This window comes from Dendropsophus ebraccatus, chromosome 10 (genome assembly GCF_027789765.1).
Source record: "Dendropsophus ebraccatus isolate aDenEbr1 chromosome 10, aDenEbr1.pat, whole genome shotgun sequence".
In the NCBI taxonomy this organism is placed as follows: domain Eukaryota; kingdom Metazoa; phylum Chordata; class Amphibia; order Anura; family Hylidae; genus Dendropsophus; species Dendropsophus ebraccatus.
The window spans coordinates 79267621-79291817 of record NC_091463.1 but is presented as its reverse complement, the minus strand read 5'-3'; the positions used below and the strand labels follow the sequence as shown (position 1 = coordinate 79291817).

The window sequence follows — 24197 nt, the reverse complement described above, 5'->3', positions numbered from 1 at the left end:
TTCCTAAATTACAGCGCCCATATATCATATTTTTCTTGGAAATATAACTTACTGTTCCATTATTATTTACATTCCCAGGACCCCAAATATAAGCTGACCACCTCTCGCCCTATCTCCCCACATAGACATGGTAATGAAAAGCACAACCATATACACAGCAGATGGAGCTTTATTGAGCCATCATCACCATTGCCCATCTGGTCTCAGGTTATGTACAGGTACAGTAATAGGATTGGATGGAATCATTCCAGTTTCCGAAAAGTCCATTAGAGTAGTCCTTCAGCTGGTAGGCCACTCCCGCGTTAAAGGAACGGTTGTTGCCCGCCTTGCCCGATTTACTCCACACTTTCAAGGTGCAGCGATTTCCGACCACCAAGGATGAGATCTTGTTTCCCCATCCAGTTGGCATGTAAGGGAAGTCATCTCCACCCTTGGCATCTAGGTATTTACCACCGCAGGACTGTTCAAAGTACATGTTGCTGTGTTCAAACATCCGGGCACAGAGCTTCTCCCCCTCTTCATTCACCAGGCTGGCTGCTGAGGGGCACTGAGCCAGAAGCCCCCCAAAGAAGAAAGGCAGCAGGAGCGCGGAGTAGAGCAGCTTCATGGTAGCGGCAGGCATAAATCTGACGGCTCTCGTAGCATCTAGGACATATAAATACTCCACTTTTGTTTGACAAGCCGCCCAAGGTTATGGTCGATATAGATTGTGTGGCTGACTACAAGGTCAGGTTACATGATAATATATGGGAGAGAGAACATATGAAGGGTGGACGAGGGGAGGGGGATTCAGGTGGACTCATTCCCACATTGTGTTTTTCTAAGAGTTCAAGTGCTGCCTCTTGTGCTTTAGGATCTCGGTGGGGGTCAGAACCAGGTCCTTGTCACACACATCACAGTGATAGGTCTTGTGTAGCGAGGTCACAGACAACACCTTGCTAGTGGGGTCCTCAGCCTCTGCTGGACAAGAATTAATCTTTTATCAAGAATACTCACTCCTTAAAGGGAATACTTGAGATATTACACATTAGCTGGTGCTAATGTCCTGTATACTGCTAAATACGCGTAACATACCCTGAGAAGCGTCCTCTTCGGCGCAGCTGTTCTGATGAGCCATACGTTCCAAGGGGGTGAAGGGCATGTACAGACCACAGCGAGGACAGGTCCAGAACGTGCGCAGACAGTCGCTGTAGAAATCTGTGTCACTCTACGACAACACAGACACAAACATAATATCACTGTTAGGGTGGTATTACACGGGCCAATGGGGGCCTGATAATAACTGTAAACAAGCCTATTACACGGCCAATAATAGTTTAACAAGGGCTTCATGGACATCGTTAAACTGGCATACATTACCTATCCATGGTCCAGGGCTCCTCTTGCGGTCCACTTCTCCCCAGGTCCCGCACGCTGCAGCTTCAGAGTGGCCTGTCTTAACTGACAGGCCGCTCAGCCAATCACTGGCCGCGGCGGTCCCAGCCTGTGATTGGCTGAGCAGCCAGTCAGCTAAGACAGGCCGCTCTGTAGGCGCAGCGTGCGGGACACAGGGAGAAGTAGAGCGCAGGAGGAGCCCTGGACCATGGATAGGTAATGTATTTACTTTGCAAATCGTCAGCCGCTGGCCGCGCACCGCTATTACACGTAGCAATGTGCAGTCAGCGCCCAACAATTATAGGTCCAAACCTATATCAACAATCAGCCGACGACAGCTATCATCGGCTGATCGTTGTGTTTATTACACAGAACGATAATCGGTCGGATAAGGCCGATTATCGTTCCGTGTAATAGTACCCTTACACTCACTACTAAGCGGGCAATATACACAAATGGTCAAATGATGTATAGAAATATCTGGAAGAACCCAAACACAATTAATCTGGAGTGCCTTGTGTAAGAAGGTATTATACTGGGCACAGACTGCCTGCAACAGAGGAAAGTGACCTATAGCAGTATATAGGCTATGCTTGAGGCCCCCTGAACAGAGCTGGATTAAATATGGCAGAGGTCTCTAGGCAAGAGGTTTGGTGGTGGACCTCATCCCTTGCCTTGGACCCAGACTCTTCTGGACTTCTGGAGAGAATCGAGTTAGTGCCTCTCCTTAGGTATGTTCACACATACGTAAAGGGGTTTGCCATTTAATAGTAAAATTATTCAGTGTAATGTATTGGTCAATGTACACAGTGCAACTACTGACAATTCCTCCCTGTGTGCCCCGTACTGGAGATATCAGATGCCCCTCCACCAGGTTGTGCCCCCCTACTTTGTATGCTAAATGGCGATCCCATTCACAATGTCTGAGCATGGAGAAACATGTGACCAGGCTCCTCCACAGGCATATACAGGCTGAGTAGAGGGATGTAAACTACACAGCAGGACACACCCTTGTGAAGAAGTCTAATGGTGCGTTTACAAAGACAGATTTATCTGACACAGCCAAAGCCAGGAATGGATTTCCAAAGAGGAGAAATCTTAATCTTTCCTTTCTGACCTGTTCTCTGTTTATAATCTGTTCCTGGCTTTGGCTTAAAAAATCAGTCAGATAAATCTGTCTGTGTAAACGCACCCTAACATTATAAGATTTGGTCTAGCTATCCATCATCTCCTGCCCTCATCTCTCCACCACACTTCTGTCACAGAACACTACTATCATATATGATGGTGGAAAAATCAGGGATGGTGGAGATGGAGGTATAAAGAATTTACTATTAGATTTATGTAGGCTATGACATACACAGCTCCATGCCTCCATCCCCTCTGGCCCTGACCCCTGGTCTCCATATGACATACACAGCTCCATGCCTCCATCCCCTCTGGCCCTGACCCCTGGTCTCCATATGACATACACAGCTCCATGCCTCCATCCCCTCTGGCCCTGACCCCTGGTCTCCATACATTACAAGCAGAATTAGGCCTTACAGAACACTATACATAGATATGACAGGATAATTTCTCACCTCCTCCTGGGAGAGAAGCAGTAGGGAAAGGAGCGGTACCTGCAGCCAGAAAGCTTTTACTGCGGGGCTTATCTCTCCCAGAACAAAGGGGTTGCAGTGATTTTTCATAACACCCGACCCCTATCTCCACCCACATCATGAGCAGTGGGTACGGCCGTCTAAAGTATATGGGGGTCTTTAGAGACAGCCCCGCAGCCAGGGATAAAAGCAGGATACTGTCTATTCGTTATATTTTACAGCAGGTTTCAGAATCCCCTATGTTTTAGGTTGTTTCCTTTAGTTACAGGTTTCTGTCAGACCCCATTATACTGTATAACACTCTGTGCCTCTCACTGGCTACCACACGGAGAGGGTTAAGAGTAGGTCACTACAAATCAATAACTACTCCTCCCTGACTACCCGACCTCCGCTCACCACTCCTGCACATGTCTTTAGTTGCCGGCTGCCTCAGACACCGTTGTACTGTCTAATGGAATCTAAAGGTGCCTGTAATAAAAGGGGAAGAGAAAAACATTTGAGGGAGTTGGGAAAGGAGCTGACAAAGCATGGATCTATAGTCACCTGTTCTTAACCTAATCTGTGCTGCAGCCTATAACATAGTGTTATACAGACACAGAAAGGGTTAAGAGCAGGTCACTGCAGATCAATGCTTCTTGGATCTCCACGAGTCTCCAGAATCCCAGCCTAACATAGCATTCTGCTGCTGTATTAACGACACATTAAAGTGACACTGTCCCCCCCCCTTTGTGCATTCTGACTTCTCTACACAGGTGTAAAGGGTAAATTTAGCAGTTTTCACACCTTATTTTATATCATACGTCATGGTGCTTGTTCCAGAAAAAAGTGATCTTTTATCATCTGCAGATTGGGCTAAGTGGGTTGGGCTTCACGGCAACAGCGCCACTTAGCCCCACCCCTCCGTGACGTCATCGCCACCTAAGCCTCGCCCCTTGACGCCTATGGTATGGGAAGACCTAGAGGGGGTGGGGCCTAGACCTTTAGGCCAGCCTGTTCCATTGGTCTGCGAGGGGACAGTGCCTATGTACCTATGACATCATGGTGGGGTGGGGCCAACTGTGGTGCTCTGGGCGGGGCTAAGTGACATTGTTGCTGTGAAGTCCCGCCCACTTAGCAAAATCTGCAGTTGATAAAAGATCACTTTTTACTAGAACAAGCACCATGACGTATGATATAAAATAAGGTATGAAAACTGCTAAATTTACCCATTACACTTGTGTAGAGAAGTCAGAATGCAAAAAGGGAGGGACAGTGTCACTTTAAGTCATCTCTACCCGCCCTGATCTCTCCACCATGGTCAGTTGGTAGTAGAAACATAAGGTGGTGGTGACACCAGGACATATGGGACTTTAGATTGGGGAGCCGGCATGTAATTCTGATTGTAATATGGTAATGTGACCCCCAGCATAGGGGTCTGTGTACAAATGCAGTGTCTGCTGTAGGTTATGAAAACTGATGGAAAAGTTCCTTCCACTTACCCGCAAACAATTATATGTCAAGAAGCTTGTTACGCTGTAGCCTCCTTTCACAGGATCTGGCTTCATCTCCTTGGTACTGAACAAGCCCTTTATGCTGTGACTATCTGTAACAGTCAGAGGTCCCACATAGAGGTTCTGGGCTTCTAATACGGCCAGACGCCTCATGCTGTATTTTACCTGCAGAGCAATCAGCAAAAGTACAGGGTTCAAACCACAGGAAAATGTATTGTATAGAGTAGGTATAGTATATGTGTAATACGACCAATAAGGCAAGCTGATGCCACTCAATAATATACAGTGGTTCCTTGGATTACGAGCATAATTCGTTCTGGGACCGTGCTTGTAATCCAAATCCACTCTTAAACCAAAGCAAATTTTCCCATAAGAAATCATAGAAATGCAGAAAATTGGTTCCACACCCCAAAAAATATGTGATAAGTTACTGTACAGTAATGGAGAGGATGGGAAACACAAGGACTGACAGAGACTGCAGGGAGCATGAAGGAATGAGCAGGGCAGATGTGGGCACATACATGCAGCACTCTCTGTCCGGGGAGAGAGGGGTTACAGCTATGAAGAGATTACCTCCACAGTCCTGTCCCCTGATGTGAGCCCCAGCCTGAAGTGGATCTGCTATGATTTGGAAGGTGAGGGAGACTTCCTGGGTCAGAGTACAGTGCTGTAGACCCCGCTATGCAGACCATGCCCCTCCTCCACTCACGCTCCCACCCAGTACAGGGAGCTCTTATACCAAAGCTATGCTCTTAAACCAAGTCACAATTTTGAAAAACTGTGAGCTCTTAAATCAAAATGCTCTTAAACCAAGTTACTCTTAAACCAAGGTACCACTGTACTTGTATACAGATGCAGGAGAGCTGAACTTGTCATTTAAAGTGTCCATGTCATTTGCAAAGACTTTCTACATGTCAAAAGTTTTCATCTGTTAGGGTCTTGGCTGTGCATTACTACTTGGTTACATCATGTATTAAAGACCTTAAAAGAGAACTCCAGTGATTTTTTTTCCCTTTCAAATCAACTGGTTTTAGAAAGCTATATTGATTTGTAAATTACTCCTATTCATAAATCTCCAGTCTTCCAGTACTTATCAGCTGATGTATGTCCCACAGGATATTCTTTCCAGTCTGATACGGTGCTCTCTGCTGCCACCTCTGTCCATATCAGGAACTGTCCAGAGAAGGAGAGGTTTTCTATGGAGATGTGTTACTGCTTTGGACAGTTCCTAACATGGACAGAGGTGGCAACAGAGAGCACTGTGTCAGACTGGAAAGAATACACCACTTCCTGCAGGACATAAAGCAGCTGATACATACTGGAAGACTGGAGATTTTTTTTTTTATAGAAGTAAATGACAAATCTCTCGCACTTTCTGACACCAGTTCATTTAAAAAAAATGATTTTCGCCTTTAACTCAACCCAACTCCAAGATAGGAGATGTCTGCCGTACTTACATAATGTGGTAATATATAGTAAAATTACATCATCAAATCCTATATTACCTCTGAGCGCACAAACTCCACGAGCCGTCGACCTAAATCATCTATGTCTCGTCTCCTCCTCCGACCATCATCCTTGTCATGGTCTTGCCCAGTAGATGTGTTCTCCAGCCGGTAGCGCAGAACTTCTTCCCAGGCCAATCGCACACGGACAGCCTCCGAGATGAGATGAAGCGCTCCTTCAGGGTCTTCCACATTCACCTCTATCCAGCCGTCACATACAATGCGGCAACAGTCAGCATTAGTGTCCAAGGAGCGGGCCAACAATAGAAGACCCTGAGTCCATGAAAACATTCAGATACATTTTATTACTTGTTTCTCAAATAGAACCATAATACAGCTGAACAACAGGGTATATGCTGACCCTAATATAACATATGGACAGGGGAAAGAAAATTGATGCAAATTGGAAAATTTTAATCTTGTCGGGGGGGGGGGGGGAAATCCCATTGTTTTGTCACCTAGTATGCAGACCTATGTGTCTCCAGGGTGAGAGACAAGAGACAAAACTTCTGTCGAGTCATAGTTATCATAGTCTCTTCCATCGGTCCACACTTCTTAGTGACATATGGGATGGGTGCAAATGTGTATGCGAGTGGCAATGCACACATGCATCAACACTCAATGCATTCCCTGGGCCAGACAGACAGCAGTATTGCACACAGTACTGTATGCATCACTGCTTACTATACATTTATGAGGCTAGATGTTCTGTACCTTGCCCAGTGAAGGGGTACCCCAACATAGGGATGGCCAACAATGCTGTATGGTCTGCTGCTCCCTGTAGAAGAGCAGGAAATCTGGCTTGCAAAAGAAGTTACTGCTCCTATAGGTATTATCCATGACACATTCATGTGAGAAACAGACCGACACAGCTCCGTTTATCCTCATAGAAGACCTTTCTTCCACTACCATGTGGATTATCGTATACACTGGTGCATTGGTACTATTTCACTAGTGTGAAGTGCTCAGCTTAGTTAAGACAGTCCATTAAAGAGTTGGCGGCACTCACCACTTTTGTCATGCACAAAGCTTTTTCCGTTATATCATAAAGTGCAGATGCCAGCATGTTGATAAGTAACACAAGGTAAACCAGATTGACTTGCTGACACCTGCAACCAGATGCACCCAGATGTAAATGCACTACATGGAATAAAGGCAAACGTGTTTTGCACAACAGAAGTGGTGAGTGCCGCCTACCCTTTTGAGGGTTTGTTTGTAGTCTGTTACCATGGAGACTTCTAGAGTCAGTAGGCCTCACCTGCAGAGCTGGGAGTCTCACACAGTTTACTAGATATGGTTTGTTTGTCTCCAGAAGGGACACAAAACCCACAATCTGGTGCTTGCTGCTGCGCCCCTTGTTTTTAGGGTCTATGGGAAGAAAACAAATGAGTGTTTATAATTTATACATTATAACATTTCTATGTATCTAGAAGTACAGATGAACTATGTCTATGTACGTTCTGGCACAATAAACAAGTCTGTTATTCCCCAGTCTTTATAAAGGATCCAAATGGCTTTGTTATATTTGTAGCCCCCTCCCATGTCCCCAACTGTCCTTATAGTATCTGACAACCAGCTATACCCATCCTATACACCTGCTTCCTAGACCTATACAGTATCTAGATCTATAGTGTTGGGCCAACCCTCACACTTCAGAACTGTTTCCACAAGTTCCCACCAACAACCTCACATTACCTGGTATTAAAGATGTTGTCTTTTGCAATGGACTTATGCTGGGGTACAATAAAACACATGTACTTACCTACATGATCCTTTACCACTTTCATTTCAGTGAAGCCCTCTGCAAAGCACTTCTTGGTCTCAGTCTTGACACATGGAGGTGCCTGATCGGCCTATCAGTGACCAATATGGTGATGCTAAGGGGCACTAACTTGTGTCCAGACCAGGAAGTGCTGCACAGCAGAACTGGGTTCCATCAGAAAACGTCAGGGGTTTGGGGCAGGTGAGTACTTTCCCCAGCACCAGCTCATATTTTTACCCCATTACACAGTATAAAGTATTCCCCAGCCAACCCATTTCAACAACAATGCAACAACTTTTCATTTCAAACACCTGGATTGTCTGCACACAAGATGCCATTTCCTTATCAGTTCTTCTTTCCATAACTTTTGCTAGCTTTATGTTGGTGTCACCTACTAGTTTTATAAGTTACCTCTCAGTCATATGGTGTATAGAAACTGGAAACTTACCAGTTGCAGTGTCCTCTTCTCTATCATTCTCTACTTGAAGCAGTTCAGGATTACTAGAGAAGACTGAGGTGGGGTGTAAGACAATTCCCTGCTTAGTCCTTGTGTGAAAAACCTGTAAGCAATAAAGTACAACTATAAGCAAGAATGCTTGTGCGTTTTGGTCATGTGACTGAATGGTATTGCAGCTCAGCTGGAAATGAGCTACAAGATCCAGATAGAAAGTCTTGTAGTGTCAAGGACCCCCAGGAGGAGGGACCCCCAGCACTTGCAGGAGTGCAACAATTTACTAGAAGAACCTACCTGATCTGAGTCCTTACGGCAGCTGTTAAAGATGTCAGGGAGTGCCAGCTGCGGGTACAGGCCGTGGCACACAATAAGCTTCAGCAAGGACAGCTGTTTTGCAGATAACTCCTCCCCCGCACCGGACACTTCTCGCAGCTCATCGACATTGTGACGGAGCTTAAACTTCACTTCCTGCAAACATTATTAACAATGGAGGTAATAGACAACATTGATGTCACTCTGCTACATGACAAGAGTACCTACTGCAGCGTGGGTTGGTATGGTTGGAGGATTACTGGGTTAACATTTTCCTTAACCCTTTTAAGACCATGGGTCATTGATGCCTCAATGCCCAGGTCAAATTTATCACTTTAGCCAAGGGAACATAATGATCCCATATGCTGAATTGCTCTTGCTGCCCCCTCCCCTCTCTCCCCTGCCGCTGTCACAAACTCCTTTAAGCTGGCGGCATCTTCAAATCTCTTACTGTAATGACAGTTCTGACATTGCAATAGAAGCATCATAGGAGCTTCTATAGCCATAACAGGACCGATCGGGTTCTGTCATTGCAGTACTGAATTTGAAGATGTTGCCAGCTCAGGGAGGCTTGTGACAGCGGCAGGGGAGAGAGGGTAGGGGGCAGAGACCGTGGCAGTGCTTATCAGGTTATAACATAACCTAAAGAGCACTGGCACAAACTCTGCCCACCCTGCCGATCAGCTCATCAGTAAGAAATCCGGTGTCCATGAACCACTGTTCTTGCTATAGATGCTGCAGTTGCACTGACTGCAGCATCTATAGGGTCACCTGCCGGGATCTGAGCGCACTGCCTCTGCGCACCTGTCATCCTCTGCGTGTAAATAAATGTCACCACAGCAGTAGGAATGGGCTGCGGCAACGTCAATTAACTGTGCAGCGGCAGGAGGGGGTTAACTACAGTCACATTGCACAATCTGAGGCTACGAAACTGATGACACACCTGGATGTCTACGCTGTCCTTCCTGTCTTTATGAGATCTTCTATCATCATCGCTGGACGATCCCCCATCTTCCTCGTGGAGCTTGAGCACTTTCCGTTTTCGTTTTTCTGATTGCTCATGCTCCCTCTTCAGCTGATGAAGCTCTTTACGCTCCTTGTGCTTCCGCTGTCGGCTGTAGCGGTCCACCACTCGGGTCTCTGTATCAATCAACATCCTGTGGTCCTTTAGCAGACCCTGGTAGAAGGCATCAAAGCAAAGAACATGGTCACTTAGGGGTTATATGAATCATCCAGACAAGGGCACTGAAAAATATTAGATCTGAGTAATAGTGAAATCTAACAAACAGGACTGTACACCTGTGAGATGTAAGACTGGGGGAACATGGCCACAGGTAAACTATACACAGACCTGATTACACAATAAGACTGGAGGGCAAAGGCTTATGCTAGCTATATACATAAGATAGCTGTCTAATAAATGTTCCTTACTTATCTCTCCTTATACCCCCACAGACATGCATGTTTGGCTTGGCCAAATATACATGTGTTCTAAATGCACAGATGAGATTCTGCTGCCAGACTCCTCTGGTGGTTTATCTCCCCGAGAACAAAAGGGATATAAACCAACATCCCCAATCATTCTCTTCCCTGACATTTTTTGGTGGTAAAGAAGAGAGAACCACCATATATATCAGATGTTCAGTCTGTCTCCCTTGGATCCTGTGGTTTTGGCTAATGTACATCTTCAGCTGCTATGGAACCAATGGATAAAGGGGGGCAAAGGAGCAGTTGCTTGAATTGCCTTTGCTAATGGATAGCATATACCAGTAGAAGACCCCTTCACTTCATGTTCAGCAAACATAAGGTAAGGACTGGGCACAAGGGGCATAAAAAGGAAGCAAACCGGTATCTTGGCTATGGGACTTAGTAGTAATTACATAGAAGGTACAGATATCCCGAAACCCACAAGATCTTCACAACAGGACGTCAGGATGTATTGCCCCCTTACAGAACGGTACAGAGGCCTAGGACTCACTTTGAACTGCCGCCGGAGATTTGTCATCTCGTAGAGTCTTTGCTCCTCCAGCCCTCGCCGGCGACACCACTTCCTGGAGTTATTGGAGCGACTTGATTTAATCTGATTGACAAGATGGAAGGAAATAGACAAAACTGTTATTTCTATAAATGAGAATTTACACATGTAGATAAATGTGGAAGATGTATCTGACATAACTGAAAGGAAAATCTGATACTGCTTGTCTGCCCAAAGCCTGACCGCAGCCGATAAGCACATTTACTAGTTTCCTGGGTATAAAGAGTATATTAACCCATCAGGTTTTATCCTTTACAGTTTCCAATGTTTACACACAAGTCATAGTGACTGTAGCCTTCAACATGCAGTAACTGGGTTGGAAAATAATGCAACTATCCCATCCGAGGAAGACACAGCATTTCTGATCCGCTGTGAGTATCCTCTAAGGCTAAAATCACACTGGACGTATCCGCAGCGGATTTCACGTTGAGAGTTTGCAGTGAAATCTGCTGCGGATACCTCCCCTGTCATTTCCAATGTGATTACATACTCAAGGCAGCCTCATTAACCCCCCGCCGCAGGGATAATACACTACCTGTTCCACGACCCGCCGCATCTGAGGCTCCCAGAGGTCCCGCGCAGCCAACCAGTGCATGTCCCCGCCACAGGTCCCCGGAACAGGTAGCGTATCATCACTGCGGCGGGGGGTTAATGAGGCCGCCGCGAGTATGTAATCACATTGGAAATGACAGGGGAGGTATCCGCAGCAGATTTCACTGCGAACTCTCAGCGTGAAATCCGCTGCGGATACGTCCAGTGTGAATTTAGTGTAAAGTTTACCATCAGCCCTCTCACCTGTATCCATTCATTGAAAACATTGAGCAAAGTGAAGGGGTCTCCGTGGTCACTTTCTAAGGGTTTCCTTGCTGTGGAGCACTCTGGGTTGTTGGTAGCACTTCGGACAAAGGGAGACTGTACGCTAAGGGCTGCGGCAACAGTCAAGATCGGCTCCACCAGGCTGAATAAAGAACCTAAGATGAGCATCTTACCTACAAGGCAACACAAAATTAAATGATTAAGGGTTTGCACTAATTATACATCCAGATCACTACAATTCAACAAGCTGGGGAGTCTTGTCAGGGAAAGTGGATCAGATCTATTTCCAGAAACAGCTCCACTCTTGTCCCTGGGCTGTGTCTGGTATTGCAGCTCAGCCCCACTAACTGAAATGGAGATGAGCTGCATACCAGTCACAACCTATAGAGTGGGGCTGTTTGCTTCTAAATCTGGACAACCCCTTTAACCATCAGCCTTACCAATAACAACATCCACTGGTAGTTGTGCCAGGAGATTCCCTATGGGTGTGAGTTCTTCACTGCCATCTAAAGCACCTTGGTCTCGCAAGTAGAAAATGGCGGTCTCAATGCTGGACATGGGGGGCTGTTCAATAAAAGGAAAGGTGCGCGGGTCTCCTAGTCCCATACTTTTCATCTGAAAGTAACATAGACAAACTGTTCACATGTCATGTTATAACTCTAGACACCACATCTGCAGTTACAATATACAATACATACTTGCAAGACTAACGCATCCAGTGCAACACGCTGAATTTCCGGCACAGGGTACGGGGCAAAAGCGTCATAGTCTGACTCTGCATACAGGCGATAGCACACACCGGGGCCCGTCCTACCAGCTCGCCCTTTCCTCTGCTCAGCACTAGCACGGCTGATCCAAAACTCCTGCAGTCGCTGCATCTTTGCTTTGGGGTCAAAGCTCATCTCCTTAACTTTCCCTGCAGTCATAAAGCAGAGGATTGAGAATGGGTAAGGTGGAGAATGATGGCATCATGGTGATGGCATTACCCTGCAAAGCTTAGGAGCCAGGAAAAAGCAAAATGGAAGTCACAGATAGAAACATCACTGTCCTCTTCCTAGGAAAGTGGAGCAAACATCTTACCCGAGTCGAGAACAAATCTGACACCATCAATGGTCACAGAGGTTTCGGCAATGTTGGTGGAGATTATACATTTTCGGACACCAGGTGGGGCCAAGTCAAACACCTATATTACGGATGTACAAATAGATAATTTATGTCTCAGTCCTTTAAGTATCACAACTATTAGGACCCTATATATTAACAATGCTTGGAGGATCATTAGTAATACTAACGTTGGATAAGTGTCAGCTAAACCAGCTGACCATCCAATGTATATGCACACTCCGAGCAGCCAATCATACATTTGTATAAGGTAATTGGGAGAGATAGCTGTTAACTGGACGAGCAATAAGCTGACAGCTATCTTATGTGAATGGCCAGCTTAAAAGGGGTTATCCAGGATTCGAAAAATCATAGCTACTTTCTTGCAAACAGCACCACCCTTGTCCTTAGGTTGTGTGTGGTATTACAATTCAGCTCCATCCATTTTAATAGAACTAATTTGCAGAACCCACCCAAACTTAAGACAAGAAGGCTGCTGTTTTTTGGGGGGGGGAAAATGGACATGTTTTTCTAAGCCTTGAAAATTCCTTTAAAGGACAAGTGCCATGAAAAACTTTTTCGCAGTAATTGAAGCACATTACAAAGTTATATAACTCTGTAATATGCTTCAATCACCTATCTGCCTCCCTTCCCTGCCTTTTCCCCCCTCCACCCCCCACCAGGAAGTGTCCTGACTCACACAGACCTGATTACTGTCGTCACCGTCACCAGGCAGCTCCTTCTTGTGAGGATGAGTCATCAGCAGGAGGGCTGCTCTAGCTCCTGTTACACCAGCCTCCCCCTCCCCCTCCTTGTCAGGTGACTCTGCTTGCTCAGCTTATCTTCTCTAGTGACATGACTCCTTCACTGAGTCCACGGCAGCAGGAGAGAGGGTATGAGGGGAGGGGGGAGCTGCCTATGTGCCGGAGTCAGTCTGAGGGAAGATAAGCAAGTGAGATGTGACAAGTGATGGCTTGCAGTTGTTAAGCCAATGGGGGCTGAGCAAGATGAGTCACCTGACAAGGCAGGGGAGGGGGGAGGCTAGTGTAACAGGCGAAGGAGCTGAGAGAAGAGCTTGGTGACGGTGACGACAGTAATCAGGTCTGTGTGAGTCAGGACACTTCCTGGTGGGGGGTGAAGGGGGGAAAAGACAGGGAAGGGAGGCAGATAGGTGATTGAAGCACATTACAGAGTTATATAACTTTGTAATGTGCTTCAATTACTGGGAAAAAGTTTTTCATGGCACTTGTCCTTTAAGGGTATGTGCACACGTACTGTATCCGCTGCGGATACCTGTCCATTCACTTCAATGGAAGTATGTCAAAGTCAGCGCCTCTAACCCCCGTGGCCCGGGTACATACTTTACCGGGTCTCCGCTACTGTTTCTTTCGGGGGCTCCCGATGTCTCTTGACGCTCAGCCAATCAGTGAGCTGCCCCGCCGCAGCACACCGATTGGCTGAGCAATGGGAGCCCCCAAAGCAAACCGGAGCACAGACCCGGTAATGGGGGGTTAAGGGAGCTGCCTTTTACATACTGGCAGCGGGATGCCAATCCGTAAAATCCGCTACGGATGCAGTAAGTGTGAACATACCCTAAATGGGTTTTCTGGATATTTCACACTGATGGCCTAGATAGCCTATGCGATTAGTAGGGAACCAACACTCCTAACAATCAGCTGATCGGCAAAGCCACAGTTTAGGCATATACACAATGAATGAACCCAGAAGCAGGTGGCTCTGTTCATTGTGTAGCAGTGACACTGGATTTTCAGGTGTTTTCTATAACATATATGACAAGTGACACAAGGATGTAAATATACAGCAGGGTGGATTTGTTTTAAATCAAACTGATTTAAATCACGATTTAAATCACGATTTAAATCACTAGTCCGGAAGGCTTGATTTAAATCAGTGATTTAAATCAAAGTTTCTACCTAAACTAGTTCTTGCTACTTTAACATGCAAGTAGATGAAGATTTTTAGAATCACTTTTTATATTACTTTTTTCTCCCCAGTTTAATGGGTTAATCATTCATATTTGGACACCACTGTTCTGTTGTACTTAGGAAGGAGAAAAATAATCCTGAACTTAATAACAATTTAAATGGATTTATTCAACTGAAACAATAACAACATTACAGCATACGTTATTTGCTTAAACAAACATCCATGTTAACTAATTTGGCTAAACAAAAAAAAAAAAAAAATAGTCCAAACAATCAGAAACATATTGTCTAACTTCTTGGACTTGGTACTGAAGGGGATGATTCTGTATTCATAGGTTTGTAGAACAATAGGATTAAGGTCTTTTTCTCAACTCTGTTCATGTTGTAACATTTGAGAACATATACAGCCTTTATTCTACTGAGTTAAACAACTCCGCTTTATCTCATGATGGAAGAACCTTTGGATGGTAAAATATTTTCCTCAAAAAGCAGTTTATTGAAAAAAATCCGATTTAAATCAAAAAAATCCGATTTAAATCAAAAAAATCCGATTTTTTTGATTTTTTTAAAAAAATCATTGATTTTTATCCACCCTGATATACAGTATAAAATGTAAAAGCGATACAGAACAATCCCTAGTCTCCGAACATACCTTATCTTGTTCAGCAATGGAGAGGGTACTGTGTAATGGAAGGACAATCCAGCGCTGAGTATGGGTGGCGTACACTTGCACAGCTTCCTGCACGCTGCTGATTTCTGTCACACCACTGAGGAATATAAGCAGATCCCCCCGCTCGTCCACCGGATACTTGTGATCAATGGCTTGTAACACTCGGAGGTAAGGTCTGGGGTCCAGCTTCTCAGACTTAGATGTTGTTTCCTCTTGGGGGATTGGCTGGTAGATCACCTGTGATATGAAATTTAGTAAAAAAAAAACAAAAAAAAACTGTGAACATTAATAGGTTTAATTTTTCTGGAAAATGTATCTGGAAATTTTTATGTGTCCTCTTATTTCTTTTTCATGCAAATTATAAATAATAAAGAATTAAAAAAAATAAATAAAAAAAATCACTGAACATTTGTCTTGCGCATTTAGCAGAGCGCACAGTATTAGTTCTACTACCTGTATAGGAAAGAGTCTCCCTGGGACTTGGAGGACCGGAGCTTGGTCGAAGTATCCAGAGAAAAGCTTGATGTTTATGGTGGCCGACATGAGAATGACTTTCAGATCTTTCCGTAAAGCAAGAAGCTGACGTAAAACTCCTAGCAGGAAGTCGCTGTGAAGGTGTCGTTCATGAACTTCATCTACTATGAGGACCTGGTATTGTGGGACCTCCGGGTCTCTCTGAATCTGACGCAGTAACAGACCTTCTGTCAGGAACACAATTTTCGTGGCTGGTGACCGGCTGCTCTCAAAGCGGATCTGGTAGCCAACCTGACGATACAAAAGTCAATGGCAGAATTTAGTGATGACACTGTTCAATATTTTATTGGATTCTTCATGTGAAACCCACTTCTTACCTTTGATCCATACTGGTTGAGACTCTCAAACCCAACTCTCTTAGCTAGTGAAATACAAGCAATCCTACGGGGCTGGGTACAAGCTATATGCCCAAAGCCAGCTGCCAACAGGTACTGAGGAACCTGCGTAGACTTTCCACATCCAGTATCTCCGGCGACCACCACAACCTGATGATCTCTAACCACCTGAATTATTTTTTCTCTATACTGGAAGATGGGTAAGCTTGACCTCTCCTTCCGTAACTTGGTCAACTTCCCAAAACTCTGTCTCTGGCAGAAGTCCAGGTAGTGAAGGACGGCTTTCTTAAATTCAGTCAGAGCCTCCTTAGGCACGCCATTGGAGTCTCGAGATCTATGCCCCTTGTCCTGACGTCCTTGCAACATTTTCTCGACGTCCCTGCCCAGAACAATCGTCTGGTTGATGCGATATCTGGGATCGTACTCCTTAGGAAGGTCCAGGAGATCATGTCTTTGTCCTTCTTGACGCTCCCCATCATTTGTCTTACGAATATGTTTTTGAAGAGTTTGAAATCTTTGGAAACGTTCGAAAAATGTCCAAAATTCTTTACTTTCTTCTGAATTAGGTTTGATGTAACCGTGAGGACCGAAGAACAGATCTTCTAGAAGAGTTCGATTATGGGGGTTACTCCAGTCCCAGTGCTCACTCCTGTCTCTCTCCATGTCATCTTATCCAGGCTGCAAAAACAATTGGCAGAGGCTTAAAAAAATTTGAAAACATGGGGGGGGAGATTTATCAAACATGGTGTAAAGTGAAACTGGCTCAATCGCCCCTAGCAACCAATCAGATTACACCTTTCCTTTTCCAAAGAGTCTGTGAGGAATGAAAGGTGGAATCTGATTGGTTGCTAGGGGAAACTGAGCCAGTTTCACTTTAGGCTGCGTGCACACTACGGAATTGCCGTGTATAACCCGCGGCGTATTCCGTCGCTCGTCCCCGCACGCGGCGGCGCGCTTTTCCGCCGGTGCCATAGACACTGTTCTGTGCACGGGCGGATTACGCGTTCCGTCGAAAGAATTGACATGTCAATTCTTTCAACGGAACGCGTAATCCGCCTTACACCATGTTTGAAAAATCTCCCCACGGTCTCTATTTGGTGTTCTGTAAATCTCTCTGTCATGCTGCAAATACAACCCTCAACCATTGAGTTCCCCACATATTACGATAAATAACATTCATGGCAGCTAGAGATGAGCGCAACTCAAGCCAGCTCAAGTCTGATCATTTGGCATTTGAATAACTATGGCTGTATCCATGTTTTTCAGGACTCCCTAGGGCTGCATTCAACTTAATTCACTGGTATATAATTGCTCAATGATCAGACTTGAGCATGCTGGAGTTGTGCTCATCTCTAGTGGCAGCTAAATGGTTAGAGAGGGGGCAGGCTCACACTGTCACTCATTGGCCTACCCCAATGGGTTGCCATGGCAGCCAGAAGTCTACAGAAGACCCCTAGGTCTGCCATATTTACGCCTAAATGACCCTGCTGGAGACAAGACATAAGAGGCACTCTATTACATTTAAACTGGTAAGCCCAATACACTGCAACACTTAAAAGTACTTAAAGGGGTATTCCACTCAAACATAACTTTTCATGTTGCTGCCCATGGTGAGACTAACAATTCCTTCCATACTTTCTGCATACAGCTGCTTTCTGCTGCAGACAAAAATTTGTGTGTGTTTTTCTCTATGTCTTCCCCTCACTTCTGAGACAGCTGATATAAACAAGTCCCTGGCAGGCTTTATCTGCAACTTTGTAGCTTATTTGTAATGCTGGGATGGTTAATCTGAGGTCAGATTGCTGATACACTTACTGTGATTATCTCTCCCAGCATTACAAAGTTGCAGATAGGGACTGGAAAGGGAGGAGGGGGAGATGGAGAGAAATAAAATAGACAATGAAACCTAATGGGGTCGGTCGGGCTCCATTGGTCTCCAGTGTGTATTGTACAAACCCTGGTGTCCACATTCTGTATTACATTATAGTACAAGGTATTATCATCTGTATATGCATGTTATATGTGACATAAACACACGTGGGGCTCCTCCAAAGGACATGTGAAGGGATCTGGTATCATGCACTCAGCCAGTCGCCTCCACATCGCCCGGCATCTCACTAAGAGACACTACACTCATCTATCTGCATCATGTTATTTACCTGTGCACATGAAATTCACCAAGATCTCACACACTTCCGGGATTGCGTTCCACGTCTTCATTTTCCCAAAGCGAGGCTTGAATATACACGTCACTTCCTTTCCCATCGCTGTGCGTTTATCAACGTCCGACCAGAAACTAGTTAGGTAAATTCTAGTTCCGGTGTCTTAGCATGAAATAACGCACAGGAGTAAACTAGTGAAGGAGGAGGAGGATAAAAATATGTATTGACGCCCAACATTTGTCGCAGGCAGTGTTTTACTGCAGTACACTCCATTTATTCCCCTACCAAGTGTGGTTATTTGTATTGACCAACAGGAAACGTTGTGTTACGTGTATTGTTGGACGGCTAGTGAGAGTTTATTTGCAGTATGTGTTTGCAGCACTTTTTATGTCAGTGTTTTAGTGGTCCTCTCCTAAGACTTCCTGCACTAGATAGAAAATAAAGCTGCCCACCCTGAACAATGTGCCAGCTACACAGTGTGCCATGAAAGTTATCCCCCATACACATAATAGGGGGGGGTGACTGTCCCCCACCAATCCTTAGACCTCATGAAAACTGTGGCCCAGGAGCCTCCGACAATGTTCTGTAATAGAGAATGAATGGACTACCTGCTGCTCATGCACTTCCAGGCTACCATTTTCCTGGAGTCTCTAGATCGGTCGGGGGTCCTGCAGTCAGACCCACAACTAGTCACTAGTCTTGAGCTTATAGGTGCTTCTGTACCTCACGTTTAAAGTGACTGTACCAGCAGGCCCAGGCTGAAGCGCTGGAGGCGGGCCGACCCACCCTTAGTGGGAAGAAACTCCAGCCCCTCCATGACGTGAATCCATTAGAATCAATGGAACCCTATCATAGAGGGGCTAGGTTTTCCTCCCACTCAGGGTGGGTCGGCCCGCCTCCAGTGCTTCAGCCTGGACCTGCTGGTACAGTCACTTTAAGTGTGGTTGGGTGCTCGGTGATAAGGGTCCCTCATCCCCATTGTAGAATATCCAAGTATCATGACACTCATATATGCAGGTAAAAAGTTTATTCCAGTGCACACAGACATATTCGAACCAGACAGCAATGATAAGAGGCAATAGATAGTACGATTGGCTACTTGTGGCGACATTTCGGTCGGACCTCTAACCTATTTCAAGCCTATGTGGCTCTGGATGGCAGGAGTGGCTGGAGTCCATACAGAGTCCACACATACTGTCTGTTGCCTCTTATCATTGATGTCTGATGTCTCACTGTGTGAACTGGAATAAACATTTTACTTTGCTGTATTTGAGTGCTGTGATCCTTGGATATACTAGTGTTGAGCAGACCTCTCAAATGTTTGGGTTTGGCAACATTTTCCGAACCAGAACACTTGTCATTTGATTCCACGCGGTCGCAGAATTTAGATACAGTTCTCCAGGACTCCCTAGGGCGGCATCCAACTTCTGCAACACTGGGAACGCTGACCATTTGGGTTCGGATAAGGTTGCCGAACCCAAACAGTTTGACAGGTCTGATCAACACTATTCACTAGTTTTAACATTGTGAAATGAGATTCAGGGGCGGATTAACTTTACCATAGGCCCGGGGCTGTTCACCAAGCCTGGGCCCCCCCACCCCCCTTTAACTATGGCAGCACTAGCCTGGCGTTCATAGTACAGGACAGATAATGTCATGATGTCCTGATTTGTGCAAAATTGCCATTAAAAAAACTGTGATTTTTGCAAATCATGTTGGAAGTGTAGCCAGGAGACAGTACACCACAAGTCTTTTTGGGTGGTCATGGGCCCCCCAGGAGCTCAGGGCCCCGGGCTGCCGCCCGAAATGCCCCTATTATAATCCACTACTGATGAGATTACTTTATTAAGGGGGCTTCCCACTAACACCACATTACCCATCCGTGGGATAGACAATAGGCATGTGATTGCCAGGAACCTCACCTCTGAGAGCCCCATCAGTCATAAGAGTAAAGATTCCATGTCCACATATTTAAAAAGATATATGGTCTGCCTTCAACAAGAGGATAGAGATGACCTTGTAGCTGTAGAGCGCAATTATATTTATGAATAGTGTGCTCCATCAATACCACCATTGCAAATTTACGCCATAAAATTTCATGGTTATTTATGACACACCCGAGTGTATATAGATCCACTGTATTGCCCTTAGATCAGAAGAATTATATACTTTCTATGGAATTAAAGGGGGTTATCCAGCGCTACAAAAACATGGCCATTTTCCCCCTCTCATCTCCAGTTTGGGTGGGGTTTCAAAGTCAGTTCCATTGAAGTAAATGGAGCTTAATTGCAAACCACACCTGAACTGGAGACGAGTGGGTGAAAAGTGGCCATGTTTTTGAAGTGCTGGATAACCCTTTTAAGGCTGAGCCTTCTTGGCTGTTAAGAATATCATAAAGTGCTTGTGATTGTACAGATTTTTAGGGGAGAATGTATCATCTGCACATCTATTTTGGCGAATGTGGTATAAACTAGAAATCTAGCTAATTTGCCTTGATAAAAGTTGTGCATAAACATGTTTATACATATGTCTCTTATACTCTACCCATCAAAGTATCTATACCACTGACACATACTTGATACAGTGTGAACAGTGGTTATTTGGCAGGCAGAAAATAAAGGGGCTTCAGTCATCAACCGGGTAAAATTGTTGCAATAAAGTTTATTGAGTTTGCTTTGTGACACAAATGGGTAAATTCTGCTTAGTCAGCATTACTTATTTACTTATTTAAAGACAGCAAAACACAGCAATAAAAGAAAACATGATTGTGTCCCTTACATATGGTGGACACATATAGGTGATGGCTAAAATACAAGCACTGGTCAAAAATAACAACTATAACAAATATACCAAACGCTATCTAATGTGTACAGTACTTTGTAGAGGACAATGTAGATCAATCCAGCGGGTATTGATTCTCCTTGCAGAGATCCAGCTGGTAAGGAGTGTTTAGGGCAATGCTTCCTGGGAAAAATATGCAAAATAGCTCTTCTTCACAAGTATGAAAATTGTCTCTCGTAAAACCTATAGATTGCTGCTCTGTTAAACATTATCTGACACTATAAAGAACCTTGAAATATGACTTGGATCATCAGCCAAACCAGAGACCCCAAAAGGCAGCACCACTGCCAAAAAAAAAAAAAGTTTCTAGCAACTTTTGTTGAATCTTTACTAACTGTTAATTCAATAGTGTCTCCAGTGACTTGCTAAAACCCATATAGCTAGGTAGTTGTAACCGTATAATTTGGTTTTCAGATGGAGACTCTACAGGTCTTGTTTTTATGTAGACTAAACCACAAAGGCAGCACAATTTTGGCTATAAGACTGGATAATACTGACAAAATTGGACTTCATCCATATGCAGTAACTACATTGTGAATCACTATGTGGATGTCTCTGTGCTCTTTGTTTCGGATGTTAGATTTGCCCTATTGGAGTCAAAAGAGGCATTGGTGTCTTCTTCTAAGACGCTCTTTAGAATCACTTTGAAAGACCTTTTAAATTTACTCTTAAGGTCTCGACCCATTAAGACATAAATGATGGGATTGATACAACTGTTTAGGAAGGCCAGGGCGATGAAAATGTTAATAATATCTAGTGTGGGCTGGTATAATGGTGAACTGACTGAATGTAAAGTTACGATGGCTATTGCCACATGGTAAGGAAGCCAACAAACAAAGAACCCAATGATCACCACAATGGCTACTCTAATTGTCTTGGTGTTTTGTGTGAATCGTAACTTTACCCTATACATCAACATTGCATAGCAGCCAATGATGACCAAAAATGGGATGACAAACCCAATAAGTAGACGACAAAGTCCAAGGAAGTCTTCCACCGTTTTTCTGTAATGTCTTAGCAACTTAAAGTCAATTACACATTCTTCTTTTCCATTGCATGACCTGATGTTTCGAAGGATTAAGCTCGGGCTACTTAAGATGACAGCAAGCATCCATATTACCACACATGCCACATATGCCTTTCTCAAGGTCCTGTTGTTCTGACACCATACAGGTTTCATCACCAGGAGGCACCGATCAATACTGATCACAGTCAGTAGGAAGACGCTTGCATACATGTTGATCAACAGGATGGAAGAAATAAACTTGCAGGCATAGAGACCCAGGGGCCAGTATCGCAGGGTCATGGTCATCATATTAAACGGTGCAGAGAGACAGCACAGGAGATCGGCCACTGACAGATTTAGGAACCATATAGTGTTCACTGTGCGCTTCATTTCAAAGGCTGTTATCCATACCACCAAACCGTTCCCAGGAACACCGAGCAGGACCACCAGGCTGTACTGGAATAGGGCAATCCAGTCAATAGCTGGACTTTTTACAATCCCAATATTAATTGGAGGTGCTGTAACATTACTATCATAGTCATAATAGTCATAGCTATCATTCGTGTACTCCATGGCCATCAGAGAAATCAGTATGTGTGATAACCTAAAAAACATAAGAGGAAAACGTCCACTCACTTTCCAATATCATTCAATATTTGAGGGGTCATCCGACTGTAGAAAAGAAAGACCCAATTAAATTAAATTTTCCTTATGTATACCACACAAAGCAGTATACTGGTAGGTAGTCAAGATGAGCGAACGTCGAGCATGCTCGAGTTCGCCCAAACCCGAAAGCTCAGAAGTTGAATGCAGGGCCGTCTTAACAGCATTATGGGCCCCTGGGCAGAGGTGCGAATTGGGCCCCACCCCCCGCGGCCGCCGCCATCAAAACCCCCCCCATCTTTGCAACCCCGCCCCTAGCCAGTACAATTACGTACAATAAAAAATACTAATTATTGTTAACATAAACTTTAATTCACAATACAGTCTTTCAGCAGCGCAAAAACAAAAAATAACCGTGCGTGCGTGCCTCACCAAACCAGACCAGGTTGGCTTCAAAGTATCCAAAAAACGCAATGGAGACAGCACTTCCAACAGCAATCTGCAGGGTTTATTGTCACACCAGTGCAACATGTCTAATCTATACAGAATACAGGGAAACAACATGGTTCATATATAATATAATAGTCATGTTGTTGCCCCTCTGTCTATATGAGACATGTTGTTTTGCCCTTCTCTATATATATGCCAGATAACAAGCAACAAATATTACCACCGCATACTGACTAACACCACCGCTGCTACTGACTAATCCACTGTACACAGATCACTATCACCTCATCCAGTCATATAGAGGTACCCAGCTCTACACAGGTTCTGTACACCATATACATTACAGTGCAGATACATCAAGTGACTCACATGAGACGTCTTCTCTGATCGGAGTTCTTCCCTTTTCATCTTCTTTTCCATTTGCCCTGTGCCGTTATGAGAACTTCTCCGAGCCACGAATCCACAGAATCTGCCAGACAGACATATAAGGCTCCACACTCTGTCACCATCCTCATCTCTCTACACACTGCACATCTGTATTGGCCCCTTATAGATAGCTCCCCCTGTATTACCCCCTTATAGATGGCTCCCTCGTATTCCCCTCTTATAGATGGCTCCCCCGTTACCCCCCCCCCCTTGTATAGATGGCTCCCCCCTGTATCCCCCCCTATAGATGGCTCCCCCCTGTATCCCCCCCCTAATATAGATGGCTCCCACCTGTATCCCCCCTTATAGATGGCTCCCCCCTGTATCCCCCCCTTGTATAGATGGCTCCCCCCTGTATCCCCCCCATAGATGGCTCCCCCCCCTGTATCCCCCCCCTCTCGTATAGATGGCTCCCCCCTGTATCCCCCCCTATAGATGGCTCCCCCCTGTATCCCCCCTATAGATGGCTCCCCCCTGTATCCCCCCCTATAGATGGCTCCCCCCTGTATTCCCCCTATAGATGGCTCCCCCCTGTATCCCCCCTATAGATGGCTCCCCCCTGTATCCCCCCTATAGATGGCTCCCCCCTGTATCCCCCCCTATAGATGGCTCCCCCCTGTATTCCCCCTATAGATGGCTTCCCCCTGTATCCCCCCCTATAGATGGCTCCCCCTGTATCCCCCCTATAGATGGCTCCCCCTTATCCCCCCCCTATAGATGGCTCCCCCCTGTATCCCCCCTATAGATGGCTCCCCCCTGTATCCCCCTATGGAT

General features: G+C 45.1%; 2 protein-coding genes and 1 pseudogene across 3 annotated transcripts; all 3 read right to left on the bottom strand.

Moving 5' to 3' along the window:
• Positions 1 to 208: 208 nt before the first annotated feature.
• On the bottom strand, positions 209 to 607 carry LOC138766438 (syncollin pseudogene; annotated as a pseudogene).
• On the bottom strand, positions 529 to 18156 carry DHX34 (DExH-box helicase 34). 2 transcript variants are annotated; one of them, XM_069986829.1, is made up of 17 exons: positions 18095 to 18156; positions 15918 to 16613; positions 15520 to 15831; positions 15049 to 15303; positions 12430 to 12532; positions 12048 to 12265; positions 11790 to 11964; positions 11329 to 11522; positions 10477 to 10578; positions 9442 to 9675; positions 8481 to 8654; positions 8181 to 8292; positions 7229 to 7338; positions 5971 to 6243; positions 4454 to 4630; positions 1075 to 1207; positions 529 to 960 (listed from the first exon to the last, which is right to left on the bottom strand). In XM_069986829.1, exons 2-17 carry the CDS (start codon positions 16596 to 16598, stop codon positions 821 to 823), a joined length of 3393 nt encoding a protein of 1130 aa, XP_069842930.1. In that variant the 5' UTR covers positions 16599 to 16613; positions 18095 to 18156; the 3' UTR covers positions 529 to 820. The 2 variants fall into 2 exon arrangements, with proteins under 2 accessions (XP_069842930.1, XP_069842931.1); XM_069986830.1 differs by having other exon boundaries at positions 529 to 957.
• A 2645-nt stretch (positions 18157 to 20801) lies between these two features.
• Positions 20802 to 22543, bottom strand: LOC138803013 (C5a anaphylatoxin chemotactic receptor 1-like). The gene has a single exon (XM_069986828.1). The coding sequence runs from the start codon at positions 22521 to 22523 to the stop codon at positions 21480 to 21482; it is 1044 nt and encodes a 347-aa protein (XP_069842929.1). The 5' UTR covers positions 22524 to 22543; the 3' UTR covers positions 20802 to 21479.
• Positions 22544 to 24197: the final 1654 nt, after the last annotated feature.

Bases quoted from the DNA above. Each gene is read 5' to 3' on its own strand.
- DHX34 (XM_069986829.1), bottom strand. From the start codon at position 16,598: ATGGAGAGAGACAGGAGTGAGCACTGGGACTGGAGTAACCCCCATAAT. The intron at 15,832-15,917 runs GTAAGAAGTGGG...TTGTATCGTCAG, and splicing joins TCAACCAGTATGGATCAAAG to GTTGGCTACCAGATCCGCTT. The intron at 8,293-8,480 runs GTAGGTTCTTCT...TATTGCTTACAG, and splicing joins GCCGTAAGGACTCAGATCAG to GTTTTTCACACAAGGACTAA.
- LOC138803013 (XM_069986828.1), bottom strand. From the start codon at position 22,523: ATGGCCATGGAGTACACGAATGATAGCTATGACTATTATGACTATGAT.